Below are 25551 nucleotides of genomic sequence, written 5' to 3' on the forward strand. Positions count from 1 at the left end.
TTCCCATGGAAAATTTCCGGAAAAATTCCAGAAAATTAACGGAAAGTTTCCGACCCTAAGTACACACCAGAAATGTTTTTGGTCTATTGAATAATATGTGAATTATTAGACTTTGTATTAATACTCATATTAATGGGGCTTATTAAAATAGTAAAAAAATAAAAACCGGGTATGGAGAAGACAGAGAAATTGCACTGTATCCCTGCCATGTGCCATGAGCTCAAGCCTCCCTCCCACATGTCATGGTCCCTTGAGATAAAGACAGGGCAGCCCTGTCCAATGGCTGTTGGACCTGGAGGTGCAGGGCGTAACAGTTACGGAGTATCTGATTGGGCCAACGGTCTAAGCTGCCCTGGCCTAGTGACCGGTCAATTTGCTGTACCTCCTTTCCTCTGTCAGCCATGCTGAAGACCCTGGCTTTGTTCAAATTCATCTCTCCTTCCCTTGAAGTTATTACTGACAGGTACAAGGACTGGACAGGTACAAGTGAAGACTCTATAGCTTTCATCAAGCTGCTCATGTTAGATTATTGGTTAATTCAAGGAAGGGAGGAAGGATACATTTTGTGTGTTTAAAGGTGGTCACAACACAAACACCCCCTCCCTCCCTTCCACAGCATTGCCATGCATCCTGAAAAAAGAAAGCTGCGGAAGTGTTTCAACCACAAACATTTGCTTTATTTAATTTCAAAGGATTATGGAAATCAGAGGAGGCTGGTAAGAACAGCTATAGGAGGACAGGCTCATTGTAATGGCTGCAATAGAAAAAATGGAAAGGAGTGAAACGTGGTTTCCATATGTTGGATGTGTTTGACTCCGTACCATGAATTCCATTCCAGTCATTACAATGAGCCTGTCCTCCTATAGCTCCTCTCACCAGCCTCCTCTGATATACATGTTTTTCGAGAAGTGCAAATTTGTCACATTCCAAATACCGTAGTTCCTATGTTTGATTTCTATTGATGCATGGAGAGAGGGAGAGTGACACACACACCAAAACACACAGGACCCCTCCTCCTCTCCACTAAGTTCATGTCCCTGACTCATGTGTCCTGTGACTCCAGTCCTGCCCTCACCCCCCAGCCCAGCCCTCCCCTCAGGTCCTGCTCTCCTGTTGTCACTTCTCAGAGGAGTTCTTGCGTGGCCGGCGGAAGCTGGACATGTTCTCATTTAGTGCATAGATGCGGCGGGAGAACTCCTCGAAGCCGGCGGCATCCAGCTCGCCCAGCACCTGCTCATCACACTCCACGGCCACCGCATGCTCCACGGGGATGCAGGGGTAGTCCTCCAGCCTGGCCCCGTCCCCCAGTCCCAGGCCTGTGGCCTCAGTCCCCATGATCTCCTCTGCCTGCTCCACCGAGCAGCACAACTCTGGGTTCAATGCCATGGTCACTGTTAGCCCAGTTGTGGGCCCCGCCAGCCCGTAGCCTGGCACCACTGAGCCGTTCATGGTATTCTGCTGGCTGGTGAGTGCCACCTCCTCCAGTTCCTCAATGGTGCTGTCCCGAGCCGGAGTGGGGCAATCTGAGCCTCCTGTGGTGGTGGAAGGCAGTTGCTCCACCTCCACCACCTCTACTTCTCCGTCTCCATCCTCCTCTCCTGGGGCTGGTGTCTGCTGTGCCTGGACCTCCAGAGTCTTGGCCAGGTCGATGCTAGCGTCCAGGGAGGAGGACATGTGTTTCAGGGAGGGGGAGGGCGGCGGCAGGCCCCCCTGGGGCTGGTCTATGGCCATGGCCGTGTTGTAGCTGGGAGGAAGAGAGGCTTTGTACTTCTGCTTGTCGGCCTCAGAGCTGGCCCTCTTCCTCAGTGAGCCCCGGTCTGGAGAGCTGGTGTCGGTGGGGAAACCCACCTCTGACGCAGCTGAGACACTGATCTGAGACTTGGCTCCTGTCGGGACCGGGATAGAGCTGGAGACATGATGCCGGTCACTGTGGGAGAGAAGGAGAGATGGAGAAAGAGGGAGGTAGGGAGAGAAAGAAAGAAATAATGAAAGAGGATATGATGGATATGCTCATAAGTCTTTCACATCCAAGGGTCATGGAGAGAGGGAAGGATAGAGGGAGGAAGGCTCCCCTCCCCTGTCTAGCCCCCAGGCCTCTCTGATCAGACATGGTTCTGCATCTCATCTCTCCCCCTCCTGATCCAGATCCCAGACAGCTGGTCCACTGCAAATCACTCCCCATTATTACATTCAAAAACATATTCTCAGCTCATGCAACGGCAGGGCCATGCAGAGTGGAAGCTCACAGCACGCGTCCTAGAAAGTATGCGGGACATTTTTGCGGAATAACAGATAACAGACACGACAGAGCAACCCCCATCTGTCCCATACAAACCCTAACCGTAAATTAACTTAAACAAGGGGTCCATAGCTGTTTAGCCATACTTAACCTGATCATTCAGGTATGAGAGGAGACATTGGGGGGAAATCTCATGGGGTCAAAGGTGAAATTGGGTCCCTGTGCTGTCAGAGGTCCACCTGTGGCTGGTTAGAGAGCAGAGGAGCCTGGGTAAGTGATCCTGGCTAGTTAAACAGGTTAAAGGGGTGGTGAGGCCACAGGGTGGTGATGTCCCTGTATCAGACGCCAGACAGTCTAGTCTAGCGTGTGGCAGCAAGACACACACAGAGAGGACCTAGAGGCCTATGCCAGGGGAATGTTTCAAACACACAGCGGCTGACTGGTCATTGCCTAGCTGTTTGATGGAGTACTTCAGGACTCAACACATGGTAGCTTGTTAAGAGGGTCCCAACCGCAGCCCCTGCCCCCTGTGGAGGCAGCAGAGCACAGGGCACTGACAAAACAGTTCACATACAGGGTTTAAAAACACACACGCATGCTAGTGCTGAGCGATTAGTGTTTTTTGAGGTCGGTTCAGTTTTAGTTCGATGATTAAAAAATAATCACCGTTTTTGATTTTAGCTTAAAATTATTATTATTTGTTTTACATTAAATGCACGATGCATTATGTGGGTTGAATGCTGTAACAAAACTGAATAAAACAAGTAATACAAGTCCCATGATGGTAGTGGCTGCTTATTACTGATTACTTTAATAAAATATTTCAGTTTTATTTGATGGTCTTTATTATTTCATTCCAAGTCATCATCTCATCTCTACAAAGCTGCTGCTTATGATGTCTGACAAAACCACAACTTTAGTAGTTCTTCAAAGTAAATAAGGGATACATTCATGATGACTGAATACCAACTATCAATCACTTAGAAAATCTATTTTCGGGTAGATACCTCGCAAAGCAACTTCTCTCTATCCCTCTCGATCGTACGTTCTTCTGTCTATTCTCTCCCTCTGAGTGTCTGCCCCACACAAACCGGACAAGTAGACGGGCCATGGATTATGGTAATTGTAGTTAATTAGCACATTTTCTGGGCAAAAATATAAAGAATATTGGCCTGTTGGAGATGACAACTCTCTACTACATCGCAATGTTCAGGCTTGATCTGATTTATCTCTAGAAAAACTGCGCATTGAGCTCACAGAAGATAATGTATATATATATATTTTTTAACTTCAGTTTATTTTGGTAAATATTTGAACACTCTTTTTCTTAAAACGGCAATGTTGGTTAAGGACTTTTATGTAAGCATTTCACTGTAAGGTTGTATTCGGCGCACGTGACAAATACAATTAGATTTTGATTGGACACAAACACACACAGCTCACTGCTGATGAGTCAGTCACAGACACAAGACAGCAGAGTGTCCTCAACCTGCCCTTTAAAAGAGGAAACCCACACAAAGTGGATGGCCCATGTCATACCTGATCATAATTATAGCTCATGGCCAGCATTTAATAAGCAGCTTACAGGAACACACAAGATGAGGTCAAACGTTCATGCAAGGTAAAACAAATAAAGATAATGAGTTGAGATAACCTGGCATGAGAGCTCTTCTTTCTGAGCAATAACTGGGGATACACTGTGCTGCACTTATTCACAGTGCGTGTCTATCTGGAAACATAATCTAACGCAATTGCCTTCACATTGGCCCTTAGCGACTATACAGTATATCCCATAAACCAAGGCTAAATAGAAACAACATGCTGTTCAAAACTCTTGATCAGTTTTCTCAAAAAAGCCAAAAGTTTAATGGTTTGCCATTAATGATTTGTATCTGTGAACTCCTCAACAAAATTATTATGGTGTTTTGAGCACGCTCCAAAACTAAAAAACAAAACCTGATTTGGAAGACGGGAATAAAAAGAGACCTTCCATGAGAACTGAATTATCATTCCAGCGAGCAAACCCAAACCGTGGTCCAGGCTGGGCCCCTATCAAACAGAGGACAGGTTGGAAAAAAACGGAGCTGACTGTTTGTTAAGCAGGAGTTTCAAACATTCAATGCATAATTTATAACAAGCTAATGATTGCCTACAGTCTGTTGTCTGCTGAATGACGTCCTCGTGGCAAGAGCTCTGAGACTGATCCAATCTTTGATTTGAATTAATATCAAGCCTTCTAGTTTCTCCCTGGCCCTCTCCCAGTACCCCTACCACACAGTAATCCATCTCGGCTTCAGGAGAACGCAGGTTAGGATCCAGGAGAAAGCTGGCCAACACAGATGCCTTCATGCGTTTTGGCTCCGAAACACAGTGATATGATATACAATCACATTGCGTAAAACATATGACCACTTCTTTTCTGGGAGTGTTTAGATGTCACAATAATAAGGCCTGGATAATAAGGCATTTCTTGTTTGGAGCACGTTTGTTTGTTACATTTAGCTCCCCTCCAAATTGGTTCCTTTAAACAGCTGTCAAGTTAAGTCCCTTAATCAAGAGTGTAGTAAAGAGTCTGAGGAGTGGCGGCAGGAGGAGAGGGGGAGGAGGCTAACCCCCACAAATCTCCTTGAATGGGCTGTCATAATATTTTTTCATGCAGCACATTGTCTCAGTATGACTCCTGACACATTGCTTTTTATTCAGACCAATTAGGCTGTCCCCCTCCTTGCACCACTCCCCATACAGTAATTATTGCTCTGCTCAGAGGAAGGGAGAGCAGTAGTACACTTCCTGAATACTGTTGAAAAACCTGGAACCCATAGAGCGGGAGGACGGTGAGGGATGGAGGGAATATTGGCGGATTTACAGGAAGAACTCTCCATTGGAGGGAAGCAATGAAGGGTCTAGTTTTCACACAGTAGCCCATTGTGCCTATAAACAATACATAAAGTTCATTTGGAAAGTATTCAGACCCTTTGACTTTTTTCACATTTTGTTACAGCCTTATTCAGAAATGGATTTCCCCCCTTAATTTATTTTTTAATTAAAAATTTAAAAACATCCTCATCAATATACACACAATACCCCATATTAACAAAGCGAACACAGGTTTTTAGAAATGTTTGCAAATGTATTAAAACTAAAAGCAGAAGTACCTTATTTACATAAGTATTCAGAGCCTTTAATATGAGGCTCAAAATTGTGCTCAGGTGCATCCTGTTTCTATTAATCATCCTTGAGATGTCCCTTGAGATGTCCCCTGTGGTAAAATCAATTGATTGTACATAATTTGGAAAGGCACACACCTATCTATATAAGGTCTCACAGTTGACAGTGCATGTCAGAGCAAAAACCAAGCCATGAGGTCGAAGGAATTGTCCGTAGAGCTCAGAGTCAGGATTGTGTCGAGGCATAGATCTGGGGAAGGTTACCAAAACATTTCTGCAGCACTCTGATAGAGCTCCAGAGTTCCTCTGTGGAGATAGAAGGACAACCATCTCTGCAGCACTCCACCAATGACCCATTTGTCATTATGGAGTAGTGTGTGTAGATTGATGATTGATTAAAAAAAATATTTAAGCATTTTAGAATAAGGCTGTAACGTAACAAAATGTTGAAAATGTCAAGGGGTCTGAATACTTTCCGAATGCACTGTACTTGGACCAAGTTGAAATCCAGGCTAGTAGTGTTGTATAGTATGGTAGGTTGCAGTGTTGGCGTGGGTAGTACAGCCAGGCATACTCTACTGTAGGCATCCCTGTCTCTTTCAGGGCGGACATTGGACGACCTGTGATTTACAACCAAAGGGACAAAGTACTTCACTCTGGACGTTCTAACTCATCATTAAGTTTTACTAGTCCTCTAAGCCCCGGCGGACTTCCTTGTCAATGATTTCACCACATAAAAGCTACCTGAGCCCTCTGCCTAAACCATTAGGCCCAGACTTGGCAGGCCCAGAGGCGGATAGGCCCACTTCTCCTCCCAACATGTTTGTTTTAAATGGGGTCTTTCTTGCTCTGCCTGTGTCAGACTCAGCCCTGGATATTCCAGGCAGGACAGGAATTTACTAAACCAAACATTTTCTGCTGTCTTATCCTCAGACAGGCCTTGTTTCAGGTTCAAGGCATAGCTCTCTTCATTTCCAATTCCTGCTAAGGAGCTGTGATCAGAGCCAAAATACACAATGAAGATAAGATTCAGGCTTTGAAGTCGTGGCAACCGAAATCCCACAGGAACTACTAAACCAAATGCTATAACTGAAATATTGTAATACACACTAATGGGGTGGAGGGGAGTTTAAATGAAAATATTGTAATAGAGCAAGTCTCCTCTGTCCAAGTCTGGCCTTTTGAAGACAGAGAACGTAACCATCGTATGAAAATCACCACAGCATGTTAAACATATTGAACAAGTCGATAGTATGAACACTTAACAGTGGTGCCAATTGTGACTGCACACTGTTGTATTTGACTTGATTCTCAGCAGTTTGTATGGCACAGAGAACTACAGTACCACACACTGTCTCACAGTAAGACAGATTCTGTTCATTTGTGACATGTTGTGTTAGAATGACATAACTGTGGGGATCTATGCAGTACCTCAGCGAATGGCAATTACTAATGAGATCAGCTGGCCCTGCTGGCTCAGTACTCTGTGACACATAGAGGAGAGCAGGTCTGTTCTGAGCTGGGCTGTTTGATTCATAGAGACCTGGTGGTAGGGAGCGTTCCTCCAGATGTCAGTTCATTCCTGCCTCATCCATGGAGAGCACTGTACAGCTAACACACACAGAGACATACAGACAAACACAGGCACACACCCTGCAACTCACAAACCAAGAGCATGTGTCTGTAAGTGTGTGTGTGTCGGGATGCTCGAACTCATCCAAACAAATGAGCGTTATTTGATTGATTATACTGTATGAGTTCCTCCACAACATCAAGCATCTACCCTTACCATCTCATCAACTACCATCCCTATGACTTAACTGGAACAATAATCTCCACATAATGAAACACCTACTGTGCTGGATGTGTGCCACCAGCTTTCCTGCAATGCATGTTGAGTTACTTACTGACACAGACCAGGACCAGTATTCCTGACTGTGTTATTGGCCATTTAGGCTGAACTTGCTTGGTTGTCACAGGTGGACATTTGCGGGAGTGAAGATAGAGACACGCAGCACGCAGGCACACACATACACATACATTTCCTCCTGTGTGTTCTGGGACTGTGTGTGTTTGAAGGCAGTTAAGGAGGGGTTCAGATTTAATACCGTTATCACTGTTCTCTCACCAGGGGTTTTGGGGGGAATCTTCGGAACCTCCGGGCGGCTGGAGAAGCAGCCGGTGCCGGGGCTGTGTTCAATCATCTAGCCCCCACACCCCAGACTCGGTGCACCGGCCTGGGCTTAGGACCTGTGAACCTCTGCCAGGGCCTCCGCAGATGTGGAGCCACAAATGGGAGCTTAACGGGTTCGTTTTGAACTTGGCAAGCAAGTTCCTCCAAGTCAAATGTTTCTGGCTGCCTTAACCACTTGCTTGGTTCTGTAACATTTTTAGGTCTCTTTAAAGTAAAGGGGCCAAGTCCTTCCACTTCTATACACCTGTGTATTCTGTGCCACTGAGATGTACATACGTCTTGACTCTGTTTGCAACTGTTTTAGTAGGAAGGGATCGGTGTAGGAACATAAAAAAAACAGCCTCTTTCCATACAGTACAAACCTTAAACAATCATATACACTGAGTGTACAAAACATTTGCCCTCAGAACATCCTCAATTCGTCGGGGTATGGACTCTACAAAGTGTTGAAAGCGTTCCACAGGGATGCTGGCCCATGCTGCGTCCAAAGCTTCCCACAGTTGTGTCAAGTTGGCTGGAAGTCCTGTGGTTGGTGGACCATTCTTGAAACACAGGAAACTATTGAGCATGAAAACCAGCAGTGTTGCAGTTTTTGACACACTCAAACCGGAGAGCCTGGAACCTACTACCATACCGCTTTCAAAGACACCTACGTTTTTTGTCTTGCCCATTCAATCTCTGAATGGCATACACACACAATCCATGTCTCAATTGTCTCAAGGCTTAAAAGTCCTTCTTTAACCTGTCTCCTCCCTTTATCTACACTGGTTGAAGTGGATTTAACAAGTGACATCAATAAGGGACCATAGCTTTCAACTGGATTCACCTGGTCAGTCTGTGTCAAGGAAAGAGCAGGTGTTCTTAATGTTTTGTACACTCAGTGCACTGTACTTCCCAATGAAGTTCCCTGGATGAAGCCCATATTCCCATGCATGAGAAGAGCCCTTCTGGTCAGCGTATTGTGCATGCTGAAAGCTCTATATGGAGGGGGAAACGTCTACGCAGTTTATGGATGGAAATGGTTCCCTTGTACATGCTCTCGCCACACCACCACCCCTGTATAGTAGTGGAGGAGAGGAGAGGGGAGGGGAACAGATATCAAACCCCTTTCCCTCTCACAGTCTACCAGTTAACTCCCTTCAGCTGCTGCACAGCATTTTTATGCATCCATATTTCATACGCTAGGCCCCTCCGCTGGAAATAGTATCTGGATTTAGGCTTTTTCAGGAAGGGGGGAACTGGAAGTAATACGGGGGGGAGGAAGGGCAATAAAATAAGTCCCATGCAAAAGGAGAGCAGGAATGAACGCATGTCCTCCCCGTTTCAGTGTTTCACTACTTCAGTGTGAAGCCCCCGAGTCAGACCACCTTCCTGTCCCCCAGTACCTGCTGTCTGAGTCAGTTAGAGGGGAGAACTATGTGGGTCCTGTGACGAGGACCTAACTTATGGCCTGTTCAGGCTTACTGCACATTCTCACCCACACACAGGGTGCTGTAAGTCTGCTGTGTGAACAGCCAGCCGCCGTCCCCTGACGAGTATTTCAGCCCTGTGTGTGTGTGTGTGTTATGTGTGTGTATGTGTGTGTGTGAGTACGTGTCCGTTTGGCAAGGCAGGCTTTCGTAAGGTAGGCTCTCGAGACGGAAACAAAACCGTGTGAGAGTAGGTGTGCATGTTGGGTAAGCACCCGTGTGTGTGTGTGTGCGCCAGAGGGTGTGTGTACACGGCCAGGCCAGCTCCAGAGACGGACACAGAACTTTCACGGTTCTCAGCAAGGTTCTCAAACTCCGGAGTCAACACAGTGGAAGCCTTATTTCGTCCCCTGTGGCCTTGTTGTCTGGTATTGTTTCCTACTTCACTCGAAGGAGAGACCACTATAGAGGCTGGCGTGCGGGATACCTGAAGAGACTACGACGCAGAATGGATAAATCGCCTATACCCTCCGTTCTGCTGGCGAACGCGCAATCACTGAAGAATAAACTGGATGAGCGCCATTCGCCCAGACTATTCAATCAACGTGATCTGAATACTTTCTGAATGCACTGTATGTTTCTCAGAGTCTGGCTGAACAAGGACATGGTAAATTCCCTCAACAACAATATAAATGCAACATGCAACAATTTAAAATATTTGACTGAGTTCCAGTTCATATAAGGAAATCAGTCTTGTATTAGTCCCTAATCTATGGGTTTCACATGACTGGGAATACAGATATGCATCTGTTGGTCACAGATACACTATATATACAGAAGTATGTGGACACCCCTTCAAATTAGGTGATGCAGCTATTTCAGCCACAATTTGCCTCATGCATCGCGACACATCTTCACATAAAGTTGAAAGGCTGTTGATTATGGCCTGTGCAATGTTGTCCCACTCCTCTTCAATGACTGTGCAAAGTTGCTGGATGTTGGCGGGAACTGGAACACACTGTCGTACACGTTGATCCAGAGCTCAATGGGTGACATGTCTGGTGAATATGCAGGCCAACTGGGACATTTTCAGCTTACAGGAATTGTGTACAGATCAGCAACATGGGGCTGTGCATTTTCATGCTGAAACATGAGGTGATGGCAGTGAATGAATGGCACGACAACAGGCCTCAGGATCTCGTCACGGTATCTCTGTGCATTCAAAGTGCCATTGTGTTTGTTGTCTGTGCCTGTCCATACCATAACCCCACCACCACCATGGGGCACTCTGTTCACAACGTTGACATCAGCAAACCGCTCACACACAACGTCATATAAGCTGTCTGCCATCTGCCTGGTACAGTGAAAACCGGGATTCATCCTTGAAGAGCCAAATTTTCAAAACGATGTTGGATTTATTGATTTTTTTTACCCTTATTTATTTAGAATTTTTATTTTATTTATTTATTGATTTTTTCTCCCCAATTTCGTAGTATCCAATTATTAGTAGTTACTATCTTGTCTCATCGCTACAACTCCCGTACGGGCTCGGGAGAGACGTAGGTCGAAAGTCATGCGTCCTCCGAAACACAACCCAACCAAGCCGCACTGCTTCTTAACACAGCGCGCATCCAACCTGGAAGCCAGACGCACCAATGTGTCGGAGGTGCACTGCGCCCGGCCCGCCACAGGAGTCGCTGGTGCGCGATGAGACAAGGTTCACCTGTGTAATGACCATGCTGTTTAAATTAGCTTCATGATAATCCACCCACCTTACAGGTGTGGCTTATCTTGGCAAAGAAGAAATGCTCATTAACAGGGATATAAACAAATTGGTACACAAAATATTTGAGAGAAATAAGCTTTTTTTGTGCATACAGAACATTTCTGGGATCTTTTCTTCCAGCTCATGAAACATGGGAACAACACTCTACATGTTACATTTATATTTTTGTTCAGTATATACAATACCAGTCAAAAGTTTGGACACACCTACTCATTCAAGGGTTATTCTTTAGTTTAACTATTTTATACATTGTAGAATAATAGTGAAGACATCAAAACTTTGAAATAACACATATGGAATCATGTAGTAACCAAAAAAGTGCTAAACAAATCAAAATGTATTTATATTTTATATTCTTTAAAGTAGCCACCCTTTGCCTTGATGGCAGCTTTGAACACTCTTGGCATACTCTCAACCAGCTTCACCTGGAATGCTTTTCCAACAGTGTTGAAGGGGTTCCCACATACGCTGAGCACTTGTTGGCTGCTTTTCCTTCACTCTGCGCTCCAACTCATCCCAAAACATCTCAATTGGGTTGAGGTCGGGTGATTGTGGAGGCCAGGTCATCTGATGCAGGACTCCATCACTCTCCTTCTTGGTCAAATAGCCCTTACACAGCCTGGAGGTGTGTTTTGGGTCATTGTCTTGTGGGATGGCGTATCGCTGCAGAATTCTGTAGTAGCCATGCTGCTTAAGTTAGCCTTGAATTCAAAATAAATCACAGACAGCGTCACCAGCAAAGAACCCCCACATGCAGAGATCATCCGTTCACCTACTCTGCGTCTCATGGCGGTTGGAACCAAAAAATCTCAAATTTGGACTCATCAGACCAAAGGACACATTTCCACCGATCTAATGTCCATTGCTTGTGTTTCTTGGCCCAAGCAAGTCTCTTCTTATTATCGGTGTCCTTTAGTAGTGGTTTCTTTACAGCAATTCGACCATGAAAGCCTGATTCACGCAGTCTCCTCTGAATAGTTGATGTTGAGATGTGTCTGTTACTTGAAATCTGTGAAGCATTTATTTGGGCTGCAATTTCTGAGGCTGGTAACTCTAATGAACATATCCTCTGCAGCAGAGGTAACTCTGTGTCTTCTTTTCCTGTTATTTTCCTGTGGCGGTCCTGATGAGAGCCAGTTACATCATAGCGCTTGATGGTTTTTGCGACTGCACTCGAAGAAACCTACAAAATTCTCGAAATGTTCCGTATTGACTGGCCTTCATGTCTTAAAGTAATGATGAACTGACGTTTCTCTTTGCTTATTTGAGCTGTTCTTGACATAATATGGACTTGGCTATCTTCTGTATACCACACCTACCTTGTCACAACACAACTGATTGGCTCAAACACATGAAGAAGGAAAGAAATTCCACAAATGAACTTTTAACAAGATACACCTGTTAATTGAAATGCATTCCAGGTGACTACCTCATGAAGCTGGTTGAGAGAATGCCAAGCGTGTGCAAAGCTGTCATCAAGGCAAAGGGTGGTTACTTTGAAGAATCTCAAATATAAAATATATTTTGATTTGTTTAACACTTTTTTGGTTACTACATGACTCCATATGTGTTATTTCATAGTTTTGGTGTCTTCACTATTATTATACAATGTAGAAAATAGTAAATTAAAGAAAAACCCTTGAATGAGTAGGTGTCCAAAATTTTGACTGGTACTGTAAATCTGGCTAGTTTTTCTATACATTGGCAGGACAGAACGACTGCGTCGGGGAAGCTCAGATGAGAGGCTGTCTCTGTTAAAATCACCTGGTGCACAATCTCAAATGTTAAGTCTCAAGATTCTGTTCACTTGCGCTAGAATACCTCATTATGAGCTGAAGACCACACTATTTACCAAGAGAGTTTGTCTGTATTTTTTGTAGCTGTCTTTTTACCACCACAAACCGATGCTGACAATAAGAGACTGCACTCAGTGAGCTGTATTTGGCCATAAGCAAACAAGAAAATGGTCATCCAGAGGTGGCTTTCCTAGTGGCTGGTGACGTTAATGTCACCTGAACAACAAGAGGTGAAAAAAACTCTAGATCACTTTTATTCCACACATGGAGACACATAGAAAGCTCTCCCTCACCCTCCATTTGGCAAATCTGAACATAACTCTAAGCTCCTGATTCCTGCTTACAAGCAAAAACTCAAACAGGAAGTGCCAGCGATGCCCTCAATACGAACGTACCCCATGAAGCGGGTGCTAGGCTACAGGAAGTGTTTCTCTAACACAGACTGGAATGTGTTCCAGGATTTATCTGATGGCATTAAGGAGTTTAACACATCAGTCACTGGCTTCATTAACAACTGCATTGACAGTGACCAATTATACATATCCCAACCACAAGCCATGGATTACAGGCAACATCCTCACTAACATAAAGGCAAGAGCTGCTGCTTTCAATGTGTGGGAAACTAATCCGGATGCTTATAAGAAATCCCACTACGCCCCCCAACAAACCATCAAACAGGCAAAGTATCAATACAGGGCTAGGATCGAATCCTACCACACCGGCTCTGACGTTGTCAGATCTGGCAGGGCTTGCAAACTATCACGGATTACAAAGGGAAAACTAGCCGCGAGATGTCCAGCAACGCAAGTTTACCAGACAAGCTAAATACCTTCTATGTGCGATTCGAGGCTAGAACGCTGAACTATGCATGAGATCAACAGCTGTCCTGGACGACTTTGTGTTCAAGCTCACTGTAGCCGATGTGAATAAAACCTTTAAACATGTCAACATACACAGATGGATTACCAGGACATGTTCTCAAAGCATGCACTGACCAACTGGCAAGTGTCTTCACTGACATTTTCAACCTCTCCCAGACCGAGTCTGTAATACCTACATGTTTCAAGCAGAACACCATAGTCCCTGTGTCCAAGAACGCCAAAGTAACCTGCCTAAATGACTACCGCCCCATAGCACTCACGTCTGTAGCCATGAAGTGTTTTGAAAGGCTGGTCATCGCTCACATCAACACCATCATCCCGGAATCCCTAGACCCACTCCAATTCGCATCCCACCCTAACAGATCCATAGATGACACAATCTCATTTGCACTCCACAGTGCCGTTCCCACCTGGACAAAAGGAAGACCTCTTTGAGAATGCTTTCATTGACTGTAGCTCAGCATTCAACACCATAGTGCCCACAGTCATCATTAACTGGATCCTGGACTTCCTGATCAGCTGCCCCCAGGTGGTAAGCGTAGGCAACAACACATCTGCCACGTTGATCCTCAACATGGGGTGCCCTCAGGGGTGCGTGCTTAGTCCCCTCCTGTACTCCCTGTTCACCAACGACTGAGTGGCCGCGCCCGACTCCAACACCATCATTAAGTTTGCCGATGACACAATGGTGGTAGGGCTGATTACTGACAATGGACAGCCTATATAGAGGTCAGAGACCTGGCAGTGTGTTGCCAAGTCAACAACCCCTCCCTCAAAGTGAGTAAGACAAAAGAGATGATCGTGGACAACAGGAAATGGGGGGCCAAACACGCCCCCATTCACATCGGCAAGGATGTAGTGGAGTGGGTCGAGAGCTTCAAGTTCCAAAGGCTTCTCAGCTTCTATCCCCAAGCCATAACACTGCTGAACAATTAATCAAATGGTTACCCGGAAAATATGCATTTTTGATTCAATAAAAACATTAAAACAATTACGCTGCTACCAGCTGTTTATTATCTACGAATAGTCACTTGACCCTTACCTACATGTACATATTACCTCAATTATCTTGACTAACCTGTACCCCAGCACATTGACTCAGTACTGGTACCCCATGTACAGTGCCTTGCGAAAGTATTCGGCCCCCTTGAACTTTGCGACCTTTTGCCACATTTCAGGCTTCAAACATAAAGATATAAAACTGTATTTTTTGTGAAGAATCAACAACAAGTGGGACACAATCATGAAGTGGAACGACATTTATTGGATATTTCAAACTTTTTTAACAAATCAAAAACTGAAAAATTGGGCGTGCAAAATTATTCAGCCCCTTTACTTTCAGTGCAGCAAATTCTCTCCAGAAGTTCAGTGAGGATCTCTGAATGATCCAATGTTGACCTAAATGACTAATGATGATAAATACAATCCACCTGTGTGTAATCAAGTCTCCGTATAAATGCACCTGCACTGTGATAGTCTCAGAGGTCCGTTAAAAGCACAGAGAGCATCATGAAGAACAAGGAACACACCAGGCAGGTCCGAGATACTGTTGTGAAGAAGTTTAAAGCCGGATTTGGATACAAAAAGATTTCCCAAGCTTTAAATATCCCAAGGAGCACTGTGCAAGCGATAATATTGAAATGGAAGGAGTATCAGACCACTGCAAATCTACCAAGACCTGGCCGTCCCTCTAAACTTTCAGCTCATACAAGGAGAAGACTGATCAGAGATGCAGCCAAGAGGCCCATGATCACTCTGGATGAACTGCAGAGATCTACAGCTGAGGTGGGAGACTCTGTCCATAGGACAACAATCAGTCGTATATTGCACAAATCTGGCCTTTATGGAAGAGTGGCAAGAAGAAAGCCATTTCTTAAAGATATCCATAAAAAGTGTTGTTTAAAGTTTGCCACAAGCCACCTGGGAGACACACCAAACATGTGGAAGAAGGTGCTCTGGTCAGATGAAACCAAAATTGAACTTTTTGGCAACAATGCAAAACGTTATGTTTGGCGTAAAAGCAACACAGCTGAACACACCATCCCCACTGTCAAACATGGTGGTGGCAGCATCATGGTTTGGGCCTGCTTTTCTTCATCAGGGACAGGGAAGATGGTTAAAATTGATGGGAAGATGGATGGAGCCAAATACAGGACCATTCTGGAAGAAAACCTGATGGAGTCTGCAAAAGACCTGAGACTGGGACGGAGATTTGTCTTCCAACAAGACAATGATCCAAAACATAAAGCAAAATCTACAATGGAATGGTTCAAAAATAAACATATCCAGGTGTTAGAATGGCCAAGTCAAAGTCCAGACCTGAATCCAATCGAGAATCTGTGGAAAGAACTGAAAACTGCTGTTCACAAATGCTCTCCATCCAACCTCACTGAGCTCGAGCTGTTTTGCAAGGAGGAATGGGAAAACATTTCAGTCTCTCGATGTGCAAAACTGATAGAGACATACCCCAAGCGACTTACAGCTGTAATCGCAGCAAAAGGTGGCGCTACAAAGTATTAACTTAAGGGGGCTGAATAATTTTGCACGCCCAATTTTTCAGTTTTTGATTTGTTAAAAAAGTTTGAAATATCCAATAACTGTTGTATTCTGCACATGTGAAAAATATAATTAGATTTTTACTACTGAACTTATTTAGGCTTGCCACAACAAAGGAGTTGAATACTTATCGACAGTGAAGAGGCGACTCCAGGATGCTGGCCTTCTAGGCAGAGTTGCAAAGAAAAAGCCATATCCCAGACTGGCCAATAAAAAAAAATTAAGATGGGCAAAAGAACCCAGACACTGGACAGAGGAACTCTGCCAAGAAGTCCAGCATCCCAGAGTCGCCTCTTCACTGTCGACGTCGAGACTGGTGTTGTGTGGGTACTATTTAATGAAGCTGCCAGTTGAGGACTTGTGAGGGGTCTGTTTCTCAAACTAGACACTCTAACGTACTCGTCCTCTTGCTCAGTTATGCACCGGGGCCTCCCACTTCTCTTTCTAGTCTGGTTAGAGCCAGTTTGCACTGTTCTATGAAGGGAGTAGTACACATCGTTGTACAACACATATGTCAGAGTCAAGGCCCGCGGGCCACATCCGGCCCGCAAGAAGGTTTTTTACGGCCCCTGGGATGATCTTGATTTATTATTAGAACCGGCCCGCAGCAAGCCGGCAGCCCGCAGATCTTTTACACGCACCAATACTACATTTCCCACAATGCAAAGGTGACGCACCGAGCAGTAGGCTGCTTCATTTCAATATTTATTGGCACAGCAGTCGTCAGCATCACAGTAAAATTAACTTTCAGATACCCATCAAAAATGGCAAAACGGAAGGTGGATACTGAGAACCGGGGGTTTCAAACAAGGTGGGAGTCGGAGTATATGTTCACGAAGGTAGCTGGAAAACCTGTGTGTCTTCTGTGTGGAGAAAGTGTGGCGGTACTGAAAGAGTATAATCTGAGACGACATTATGAAACGAAACACGCGGACACACACGCGGACGCAACTGTCAAGGCCAGTTTTATTTTGGCAGAAGAGATCGCTAAATCAGCCCGGCCATTTACGGAGGGGGATTTCATCAAAAACTGCATGATTAAAGTTTGTGACGAAGTTTGCCCAGAAAAAAGGCAACTCTTTTTAAATGTGAGTCTGAGCAGAAACACCATTGCCGAGAGAGTAGACCAGTTGTCCATCAATCTAAAAGAGCAGCTTGTGAAAAAGGGAAAAGATTTTATTGCATATTCCTTGGCTGTGGATGAGAGCACCGACATTTCTGACATTGCCCAGTTGTCAATTTTCATCCGCGGAGTGGACTCCAACCTAAGCGTGACAGAGGAGTTTTTGGCTTTACGTCCTATGCATGGCACAACTACGGGGCATGATTTGTATGAAGAGGTGTCAAGATGTGTAAATGAGATGGAGCTGCCTTGGGAAAAACTTGTGGGTTTGACAACCGACGGAGCACCTGCGATGTGTGGACACAGGAGCGGACTGGTGGCGAAGATACGGGAAAAGATGCAAGAGGAAAACGCGACAGGTGAGCTGACAGCTTATCATTGTATCATACACCAGGAAGCGTTGTGCGGTAAAGCCTTGAAAATGGAGCATGTAATGAGCATCATCACGCGCACAGTTAACTTTATCAGAGCCAAAGGTTTGAATCACCGCCAGTTCAAGGCATTTCTGACGGAGTTAGAAACGGAGCATGGTGATTTGCCTTATCACACAGAGGTGCGATGGCTAAGCCAGGGAAAGGTGCTTCAAAGATGTTTCGAGCTTCGTGAGGAGATTTGTCTGTTCTTGGACAGCAAAGGGAAAGACACAACACAACTCCGAGACGAAATGTTTCTGTGTGAAATGGCTTTTCTGTGTGACATTACGAGTCATCTGAATGCAATAAACTTGCAGCTGCAGGGTCGGGATCGTGTCATCTCTGATATGTACAGTACAGTGAAGGCATTTAAAACCAAACTGACTCTGTGGGAGACGCAGATGCGGAAAGAAAATTTGAGCCACTTTCCCAGCTGCCAGACCATGAAAGAGAAGCTCTCTACCAGTGCGTTCCCGAGCACACAGTTGGCTGATAAAATAGGTATGCTTGCCGCTGACTTTCGACGCCGATTTGCTGACTTTGAAGCACAAAAAAGCAGGTTGGAACTGCTCGGTAACCCATTTGCTGTTGACGTGGAAAGCTCACCACCAAACCTCCAAATGGAGTTGATTGACCTCCAATGCAATGATGCACTGAGGGCAAAATATGCGGCAGTGGGTGCTGCGGAGTTCGCCCGTTTCCTCCCCGGCACAATGCCCCAGCTGCGCATCCAGGCTGCTCAAACGTTGTCTATGTTTGGCAGCACATACCTGTGTGAACAACTGTTTTCTTTGATGAACCTGAACAAAACATCACACAGAAGTCGACTTACTGCTGAACACCTCCACTCAATTCTGAGGATTTCTTCAGCTCAGAGCCTTACCCCGAACATTGATGAACTTGTGGAAAAGATGGGACACCACCAAGTATCACCCTCAACCTCAAACAAGTGAACATTACTGTGCAATCACATATTTAGAGTTTTTACTCAGTTCAAGTTTAAAAGTTAAAATTTAATATTTGTTTTCACTGCATGTTACTTCTCCTTAAACAAAGTGTTGTTTTTGATTAATAGATTTTTGCACTTTATTTTTTTGTATTTCAATCCAATTATATTTTAAAAATATTTCAGTTGAGTGGATGATAGAAAATTGCTATTATTGTTTTTTCTTTGAAGTAAATTTAGCCCACTTTTGCTAAAATAGAAAATATAGTCTACTGATGGTGCCTTGAATACCGGTTTCTTTCATTTAATGTTCATGTTATGGGGATATTTATATAAAGGAAATTTGTCTTTTGTGTCTGTTGAAAATTAAAGATTACTGACAGAGCCATAAGAAAATATTGCTTTATTTATCTGATCATATTGTAATATATTTGTTAGGTTTTCAGTAGGTTCAATTAGGTTCACTAGACTATATGCGTCATTTAAAAATTTTTCAATGAACATTCGAACAGTCCGGCCCTCGTCTTGTAGCTGATTTTTTTATTTGGCCCTCCGTCCATTTGACTTTGACACCCCTGTTGTACAAGATCTTCAGTTTCTTGGCAATTTCTTGCATTTAAATAGACTTCATTTCTCAGAACAAGAATAGACTGACGAGTTTCAGAAGAAAGGTCTTTGTTTCTGGCCATTTTGAGCCTGTAAATGAACCCACAAATGCTGATGCTCCAGATACTCAACTAGTCCAAAGAAGGCCAGTTGTATTGCTTCTTTAATCAATTCAACAGTTTTCAGCTGTGCTAACATAATTGCCAAGGGGTTTTCTAATGATCAATTAGCCTTTTAAAATGATAAACTTCGATTAGCTAACACAACGTGCCATTGGAACACCGGAGTGATGGTTGCTAATAATGGTCCTCTGTACGCCAATGTAGATATTCCATAAAAAATCTGCCATTTCCAGCTACAATAGACATTTACAACATTAACAAAGTCTACACTGTATTTCTGATACATTTTATGTTACTTTAATGGACAAAAAAATGGCTTTTCTTTCAAAAACAAGATCATTTCTAAGTGACCCCAAACTTTTGAACGGTAGTGTATATTCTTTTTCATTTTTGAGAAGGGCCCATAAGTAAGCATTTCACTGTTAGTTGAAACCTGTTGTTTACGAAGCATGTGTCAAATAACATTTGATTTGATCTTTTGAATGAGCATTCAACATTACCATGTAAATTATTGCCTCAATAGCAGGCAGCCATTGAGAGTGTTGACAGGGTTAGAGATACCAAGCCATTCTAGAAGTCATTATCAATAAAACGTCACAATAAGGTGCAGAGTGCTCGATTTGCCTGCTGGGGGGCAAGGAGATTACTAGCTCTGCTAAAACCATTGACAACTGTGTACCATTTTCAAGCAATTGTTAAATAATGTTAACCATTTGGTTGTAATACCATCACCTCTTGAAGAGCATAGTCGGAACTACAAATTTCAGATTTTTCCATGCAAAACAATTGCACACATTTAGCTCTATCAGAGTTATACAGCAAGTAACTGTAAGCTTTGTAATTTTTTATTTCACCTTTATTAAACCAGGAAGGCCCGTTGAGAACAAGTTCTCATTTACAACTGCGACCTGGGCAAGATAAAGCAAAGCAGTGCGACAAAAACAACGACACAGATATAAAAAATGGGATAAACAAACAGTCAATAACATAATTGAAACATCTGTGCAAATTAAGTAAGGAGGTAAGGCAATAAATAGGCCAATAGTGGCAAAGTAATTACAATTTAGCAATTTACACTGGAGTGATATATATGCTGATGAGGATGTGCAAGTAGAAATACTGGTGTGCAAAAGACCAGAAAAACCAAAATAAATATGGGGATGAGGTAGGTAGTTGGTTGGACGGGCAATTTACAGATGGGCTGTGTACAGCTGCAGCGATGAGGTAAGCTGCTCTGACAGCTGAGGCTTAAAGTTAGTGAGGGAAATATAAGTCTCCAACTTCAGTGACTTTTGCAATTCTTTCCAGTCATTGGCAGCAGAGAACTGGAAGGAAAGGCAGCCAACGTAGGTCTTGGCTTTAGGGTTGACCAGTGAAATATACCTGCTGGAGCACGTGCTACGGTTGGGTGTTGCTATGGTGACCAGTGAGCTGAGATAAGGCAGAGCTTTACCTAGCAAAGACTTATAGATGACCTGGAGCCAGTGGGTTTGGCAACGAATATGAAGCGAGGACCAGCCAACGAGAGTAAACAGGTCGCAGTGGTGGGTAGTATATGGGGTTTTGGTGACAAAACGGATGGCACTGTGATAGACTGCATCCAATTGCTGAGTAGAGTGTATTTTGTAAATGACATCGCCGAAGTCAAGAATCGGTAGGATAGTCAGTTTTACGAGGGTATGTTTGGCAGCATGAGTGAAGGAGGCTTTGCTGCGAAATAGGAAGCCGATTCTAGATTTAACTTTGGATTGGAGATGCTTAATGTGAGTCTGGAAGGAGAGTTTACAGTCTAGACAGACACCTAGGTATTTATAGTTGTCCACATAATCTAAGTCAGAACCGTCCAGAGTAGTGATGCTAGTCAGGCGGGCGGGCGTGGGCAGCGATTAGGTTGAAGAGCATGCATTTCGTTTTACTAGCATCTTAGAGCAGTTGGAGGCCACGGAAGGAGTGTTGTATGGCATTGAAGCTTGTTTGGAGGTTTGTTAACACAGTGTCCAAAGAAGGGCCAGATGTATACAGAATGGTGTCGTCTGCGTAGAGGTGGATCAGACAATCACCCGCAGCAAGAGCGACATCATTGATATATACAGAGAAAGGAGTCGGCCCGAGAATTGAACCCTGTGGCACCCCCATAGAGACTGCCAGAGGTCCTCACAGCAGATTTGACACACAGAACTCTATCTGAGAAGTAGTTAGTGAACCAGGTGAGGCAGTCATTAGAGAAACCAAGGCTGTTGAGTCTGCCGATCAGTAACTGTTTACGGTCATCAGTAAACATCAATTGATCATATAATTTCAGAAACATGAGGATAGCCTCACAATACACCTCTCAATATTGACCACCATTAGATATTTTATCGATATAAAATAAGTGGCTTAGGTTAATTTCCCATCCTTTGTAGATCCTTTGCCGATGTACTGTTACCTGATAATGCTTACTTTGCAAGCTACCTGTTGAAAATGTCTTTGTACAGTTGGCTAAACATACAGTGGTAAGTAACCCTAATGTACTATTTTCTCCAACCAATATAGGCCTACCTAGCGAAGTTACCTAACATCCCCATTTCAACATTGTTTTTTAATCACAATTGCTGCTAACAGACAAGTCTAGCTAGCTTAACAACAGATCAGGTCAATATGGCTAGTTAACAAGCTATATTTCAGGGAATAAACTAGATGGCTATATTATCCAAATAGTGTTTTATTTGCTTGCCATCTACAGTGACAGTAGTCAGACAACTCTACCAGGAAGAGGACTTGCTGATGTCAAGCTCTTTCCAAAAGCCTAACCTCTGATGAAGCAAGTTAAATTACACCTTTTTTGCTTAGCTAGCTAGCTATTTAGCTACATGCCAAATGGATAGGTGACTTTCACGTATCTGAAATGACATGATCAATTGATGTTCACTGATCATGAAAAGCATGCAGTTACTTTCTATATAACTCTGATGATAGAGCATGTGGAATAATTGTAAATGTGTAGTTCGGACTATGCTCTTCAAGAAGTGATGATATTACAAACAAATAGTTCACATTTATTTAACATTCCCTTAAAAATGGCATGTAGTTGTCAATGGTTTAGCAGAGCTGGGGGTCTCCTTGCCCCCCAGCATCCAAATTGAACGCTCTGCACCGTATTGTGACATTTTATTGATAGTGCCCTATTCAACGTTTGCAACAACACAGTGCTTGTTTAATCAAGAAGAAACAAAGCTTCATTATGTTGTTAAGAGTCCATCTTAACCCAGAAACGGACTCAACTGCACGAATGCCCAGCCGTCCTGTCTTCAGTCAGCTGTTCATTCCAAAAACGGTTATTTGTTTTTACGGTTATGTCAGTTAGGCTATAGGTTATTTGATCTCTGGCTGTGCAAATAAGTAGTAGCAGCTCATCTATTCGTTTGCTCATCTATTACTGATCAGAAACATGCTATAATGTAGCATCAATTAAGTGTATTTTGCTTTTGAAGCCTGCGTTGAAATATGAACACGAGACTCACATCCTTTTGAAAATATAGATTTATATAATTTTCTATGGGTATCATGCTAAACATAGTCCCAATTTAACACACTGCGCCCAGTTGTAGCTCATTGAAGGGTTTACGCCCAGGTGGTGCAATAGGTATACATTTTTGGTCCGGCATAGAGCACATTTTACGTCGGGCGTAGTCCGGTTGCACCAGTTTGTCGTTAGTGGGTTGTAACTGACCCACTAACAACCAACTGGTGCAACCGGACTCTGCAGTGAAAAAGATTTAGAGTAGAGATAGTGGGGGCAAAAATGCTAGGTGGGGTAGCTTAATAGTACTAATACACTGGGAGAGTGAGAGTGGACTAGTACAGGTACTCACCATCGGACCAGAAGGCCGTGCTCCAAGAAGTTCTTGAGGTTGGGCAGGGTCTGGCGCAGGTCTGGAGTGGACAGGCCATGCTGGTATCTCAACTGGGAAGGAAAAAGAAAGCATACATTAGCAATGACCAGAGCTTTCTGTAACATTTCATATTGTACCGTACCATAACCTACACTATCAGTTTAATTCACACATTCTCATGATTCTCTAGTTCTGATTCTGATGTCTCTGGCCAAGGCAGATAATTACTACCCTACAGGGAGACCGAAGCAACCTGCCATTTTTTCATATCTGAAGCATTATAACTTCTCTCTTTGGGCTAATATCCACCCCAACATAGCATGGCAGGAGGACCGGGTGCCCATTGTAACAGACATCTGTGCTCATGTGAAAGGTGTGTGGAGAGGGAGATGAGACGTGGGCGGCGATTAGAAAAGTCAGAATGCCGAACATCTGGAATAGAGATGGGGTAAAACCGCACATAGCAATCTCTCCCTCTATCCATTTCCCCCTCTCTAAATGACCTAGATCCCCATTGGATTGATGACAATCCCTCTCTCCAGTCCTCCATCCATCAGTCATAAAATCAACCTCAAGTTATGACCGACAGGGAAGTGAGCCAAAGCGTTCCACAGGGATGCTGGCACATGTTATCTCCAATGCTTCCCACAGTTGTGTCAAGTTGGCTGGATGTCCTTTGGGTGGTAGACCATTCTTGATACACACAGGAAACTGTTGAGCGTGAAAAACCCAGCAGCGTTTCAGTTCTTGACACAAGCCAGTGCACCTGTTACCATACCCCATTCAAAAGGCACCTAAATATTTTGTCTTGCCCATTCACCCTCTGAATGGCACACATACAAAATCCATGTCTCATTTGTCTCCTCCCTTTATCTACACCGATTTAAGTGGATTTAACAAGATAAATCAACAAGGGATGATAGCTTTAACCTGGATTAAACTGGCCATTCTACAGTGCATTCGGAAAGTATTCACACCCCTTGACTTTTCCACATTCTGTTACATTACAGCCTTATTAAAAAATGTATTCAATTGTATTTTCTCACCCCTCATCAATCTACACACAATACCCCATAATGACAAAGCAAAATCAGGTTTTCAAACATTTAAAAATTTTTTAAAAAATCTGTTATTTACAAAAGTATTCAGACCCTTTGTTATGACACTCGAAATTGAGCTCAGGTGCATCCTGTTTCCATTGATCAACCTTGAGATGTTTCGACAATTTGATTGGAGTCCACCTGTGGTAAATGAAATTCATTGGACATTTGGAAAGGCACACTCGTCTATACAAGGTCCCACAGCTGACAGTGCATGTCAGAGCAAAAACTAAGCCACGAGGTCGAAGGAATTGTCCATAGAGGTCCGAGACAGGATTGTGTTGAGGCACAGATCTGGGGAAGGGTACCAAAACATTTCTGCAACATTGAAGGTCCCCAAGAACACAGTGGCCTCCATCATTCTTAAATGGAATACGTTTGAAACTTCCTAGAGCTGGCCACCCAGCCAAACTGAGCAATCTGGGGAGAAAGGCCTTGTTCAGGGAGGTGACCAACAACCTGATGGTCACTATGACAGATCTCCAGAGTTCCTCATCAAATCAAATCAAATGTTATTGGTCACATACACATGGTTAGCAGATGTTAATGCGAGTGTAGCGAAATGCTTGTGCTTGTAGTTCCAACAGTGAAGTAATATCTAACAAGTAATCTAACAATTCCCCAACAACTACCTAATACACACAAATCTAAAAGGGGTGAATGAGAATATGTACATATAAATATATGGATGAGTGATGGCCGAGCGGCATAGGCAAGGTGCAGTAGATGGTATAAAATACAGTATATACATATGATATGGGTAATGTAAGATATGTAACATTATTAAAGTGGCATTATTTAAAGTGACTAGTGATCCATTTATTAAAGTGGCAAGTGATTGAGTCTCAATGTAGGCAGCAGCCTCTCTGAGTAAGTGATTGCTGTTTAGCAGTCTGATGGCCTTGAGAAAGAAGCTGTTTAACAGTCTATCGGTCCAAGCTTTGATGCACCTGTACTGACCTCGCCTTCTGGATGGTAGCGATGTGAACAGGCAGTGGCTCGGATGGTTATTGTCGTTGATGATCTTTTTGGTCTTCCTGTGACATTGGGTGCTGTAGGTGTCATGGAGGGCAGGTAGTTTGCACAACGGTGATGCGTTGTGCAGACAGCACCACCCTCTGGAGAGCCTTGCGGTTGAGGGTGGTGCAGTTGCCGCAACAGGCGGTGATACAGCCCGACAGGATGCTCTCGATTGTGCATCTGTAAAAGTTTGTCAGGGTTTTGGGTGACAAGCCAAATTTCTTCAGCCTCCGGTGTTACGCCTTCTTCACCACACTGTCTGTGTGGGTAGACTATTTCACTTGGTCTGTGATGTGTTCGCCGAGAAACTTAAAACTT

General features: G+C 43.8%; 1 protein-coding gene across 1 annotated transcript in view; it reads right to left on the reverse strand.

Annotated features, from left to right (window-relative positions):
* Positions 1-1084: 1084 nt before the first annotated feature.
* Positions 1085-25551, reverse strand: part of LOC139422004 (UV radiation resistance-associated gene protein-like) — a 151984-nt gene continuing 127517 nt past the window's right edge. Inside the window, exons 14-15 of the mRNA XM_071173146.1 lie at positions 23093-23184; positions 1085-1927 (exon numbers count right to left, since the gene is read on the reverse strand). Coding sequence (XP_071029247.1) covers positions 1117-1927; positions 23093-23184 — 903 coding nt within the window. The 3' untranslated portion in view covers positions 1085-1116. The remainder of the gene's footprint in view (positions 1928-23092; positions 23185-25551) is intronic.

This window comes from Oncorhynchus clarkii, chromosome 12 (assembly GCF_045791955.1).
Source record: "Oncorhynchus clarkii lewisi isolate Uvic-CL-2024 chromosome 12, UVic_Ocla_1.0, whole genome shotgun sequence".
Classification (NCBI taxonomy): Eukaryota; Metazoa; Chordata; class Actinopteri; order Salmoniformes; family Salmonidae; genus Oncorhynchus; species Oncorhynchus clarkii.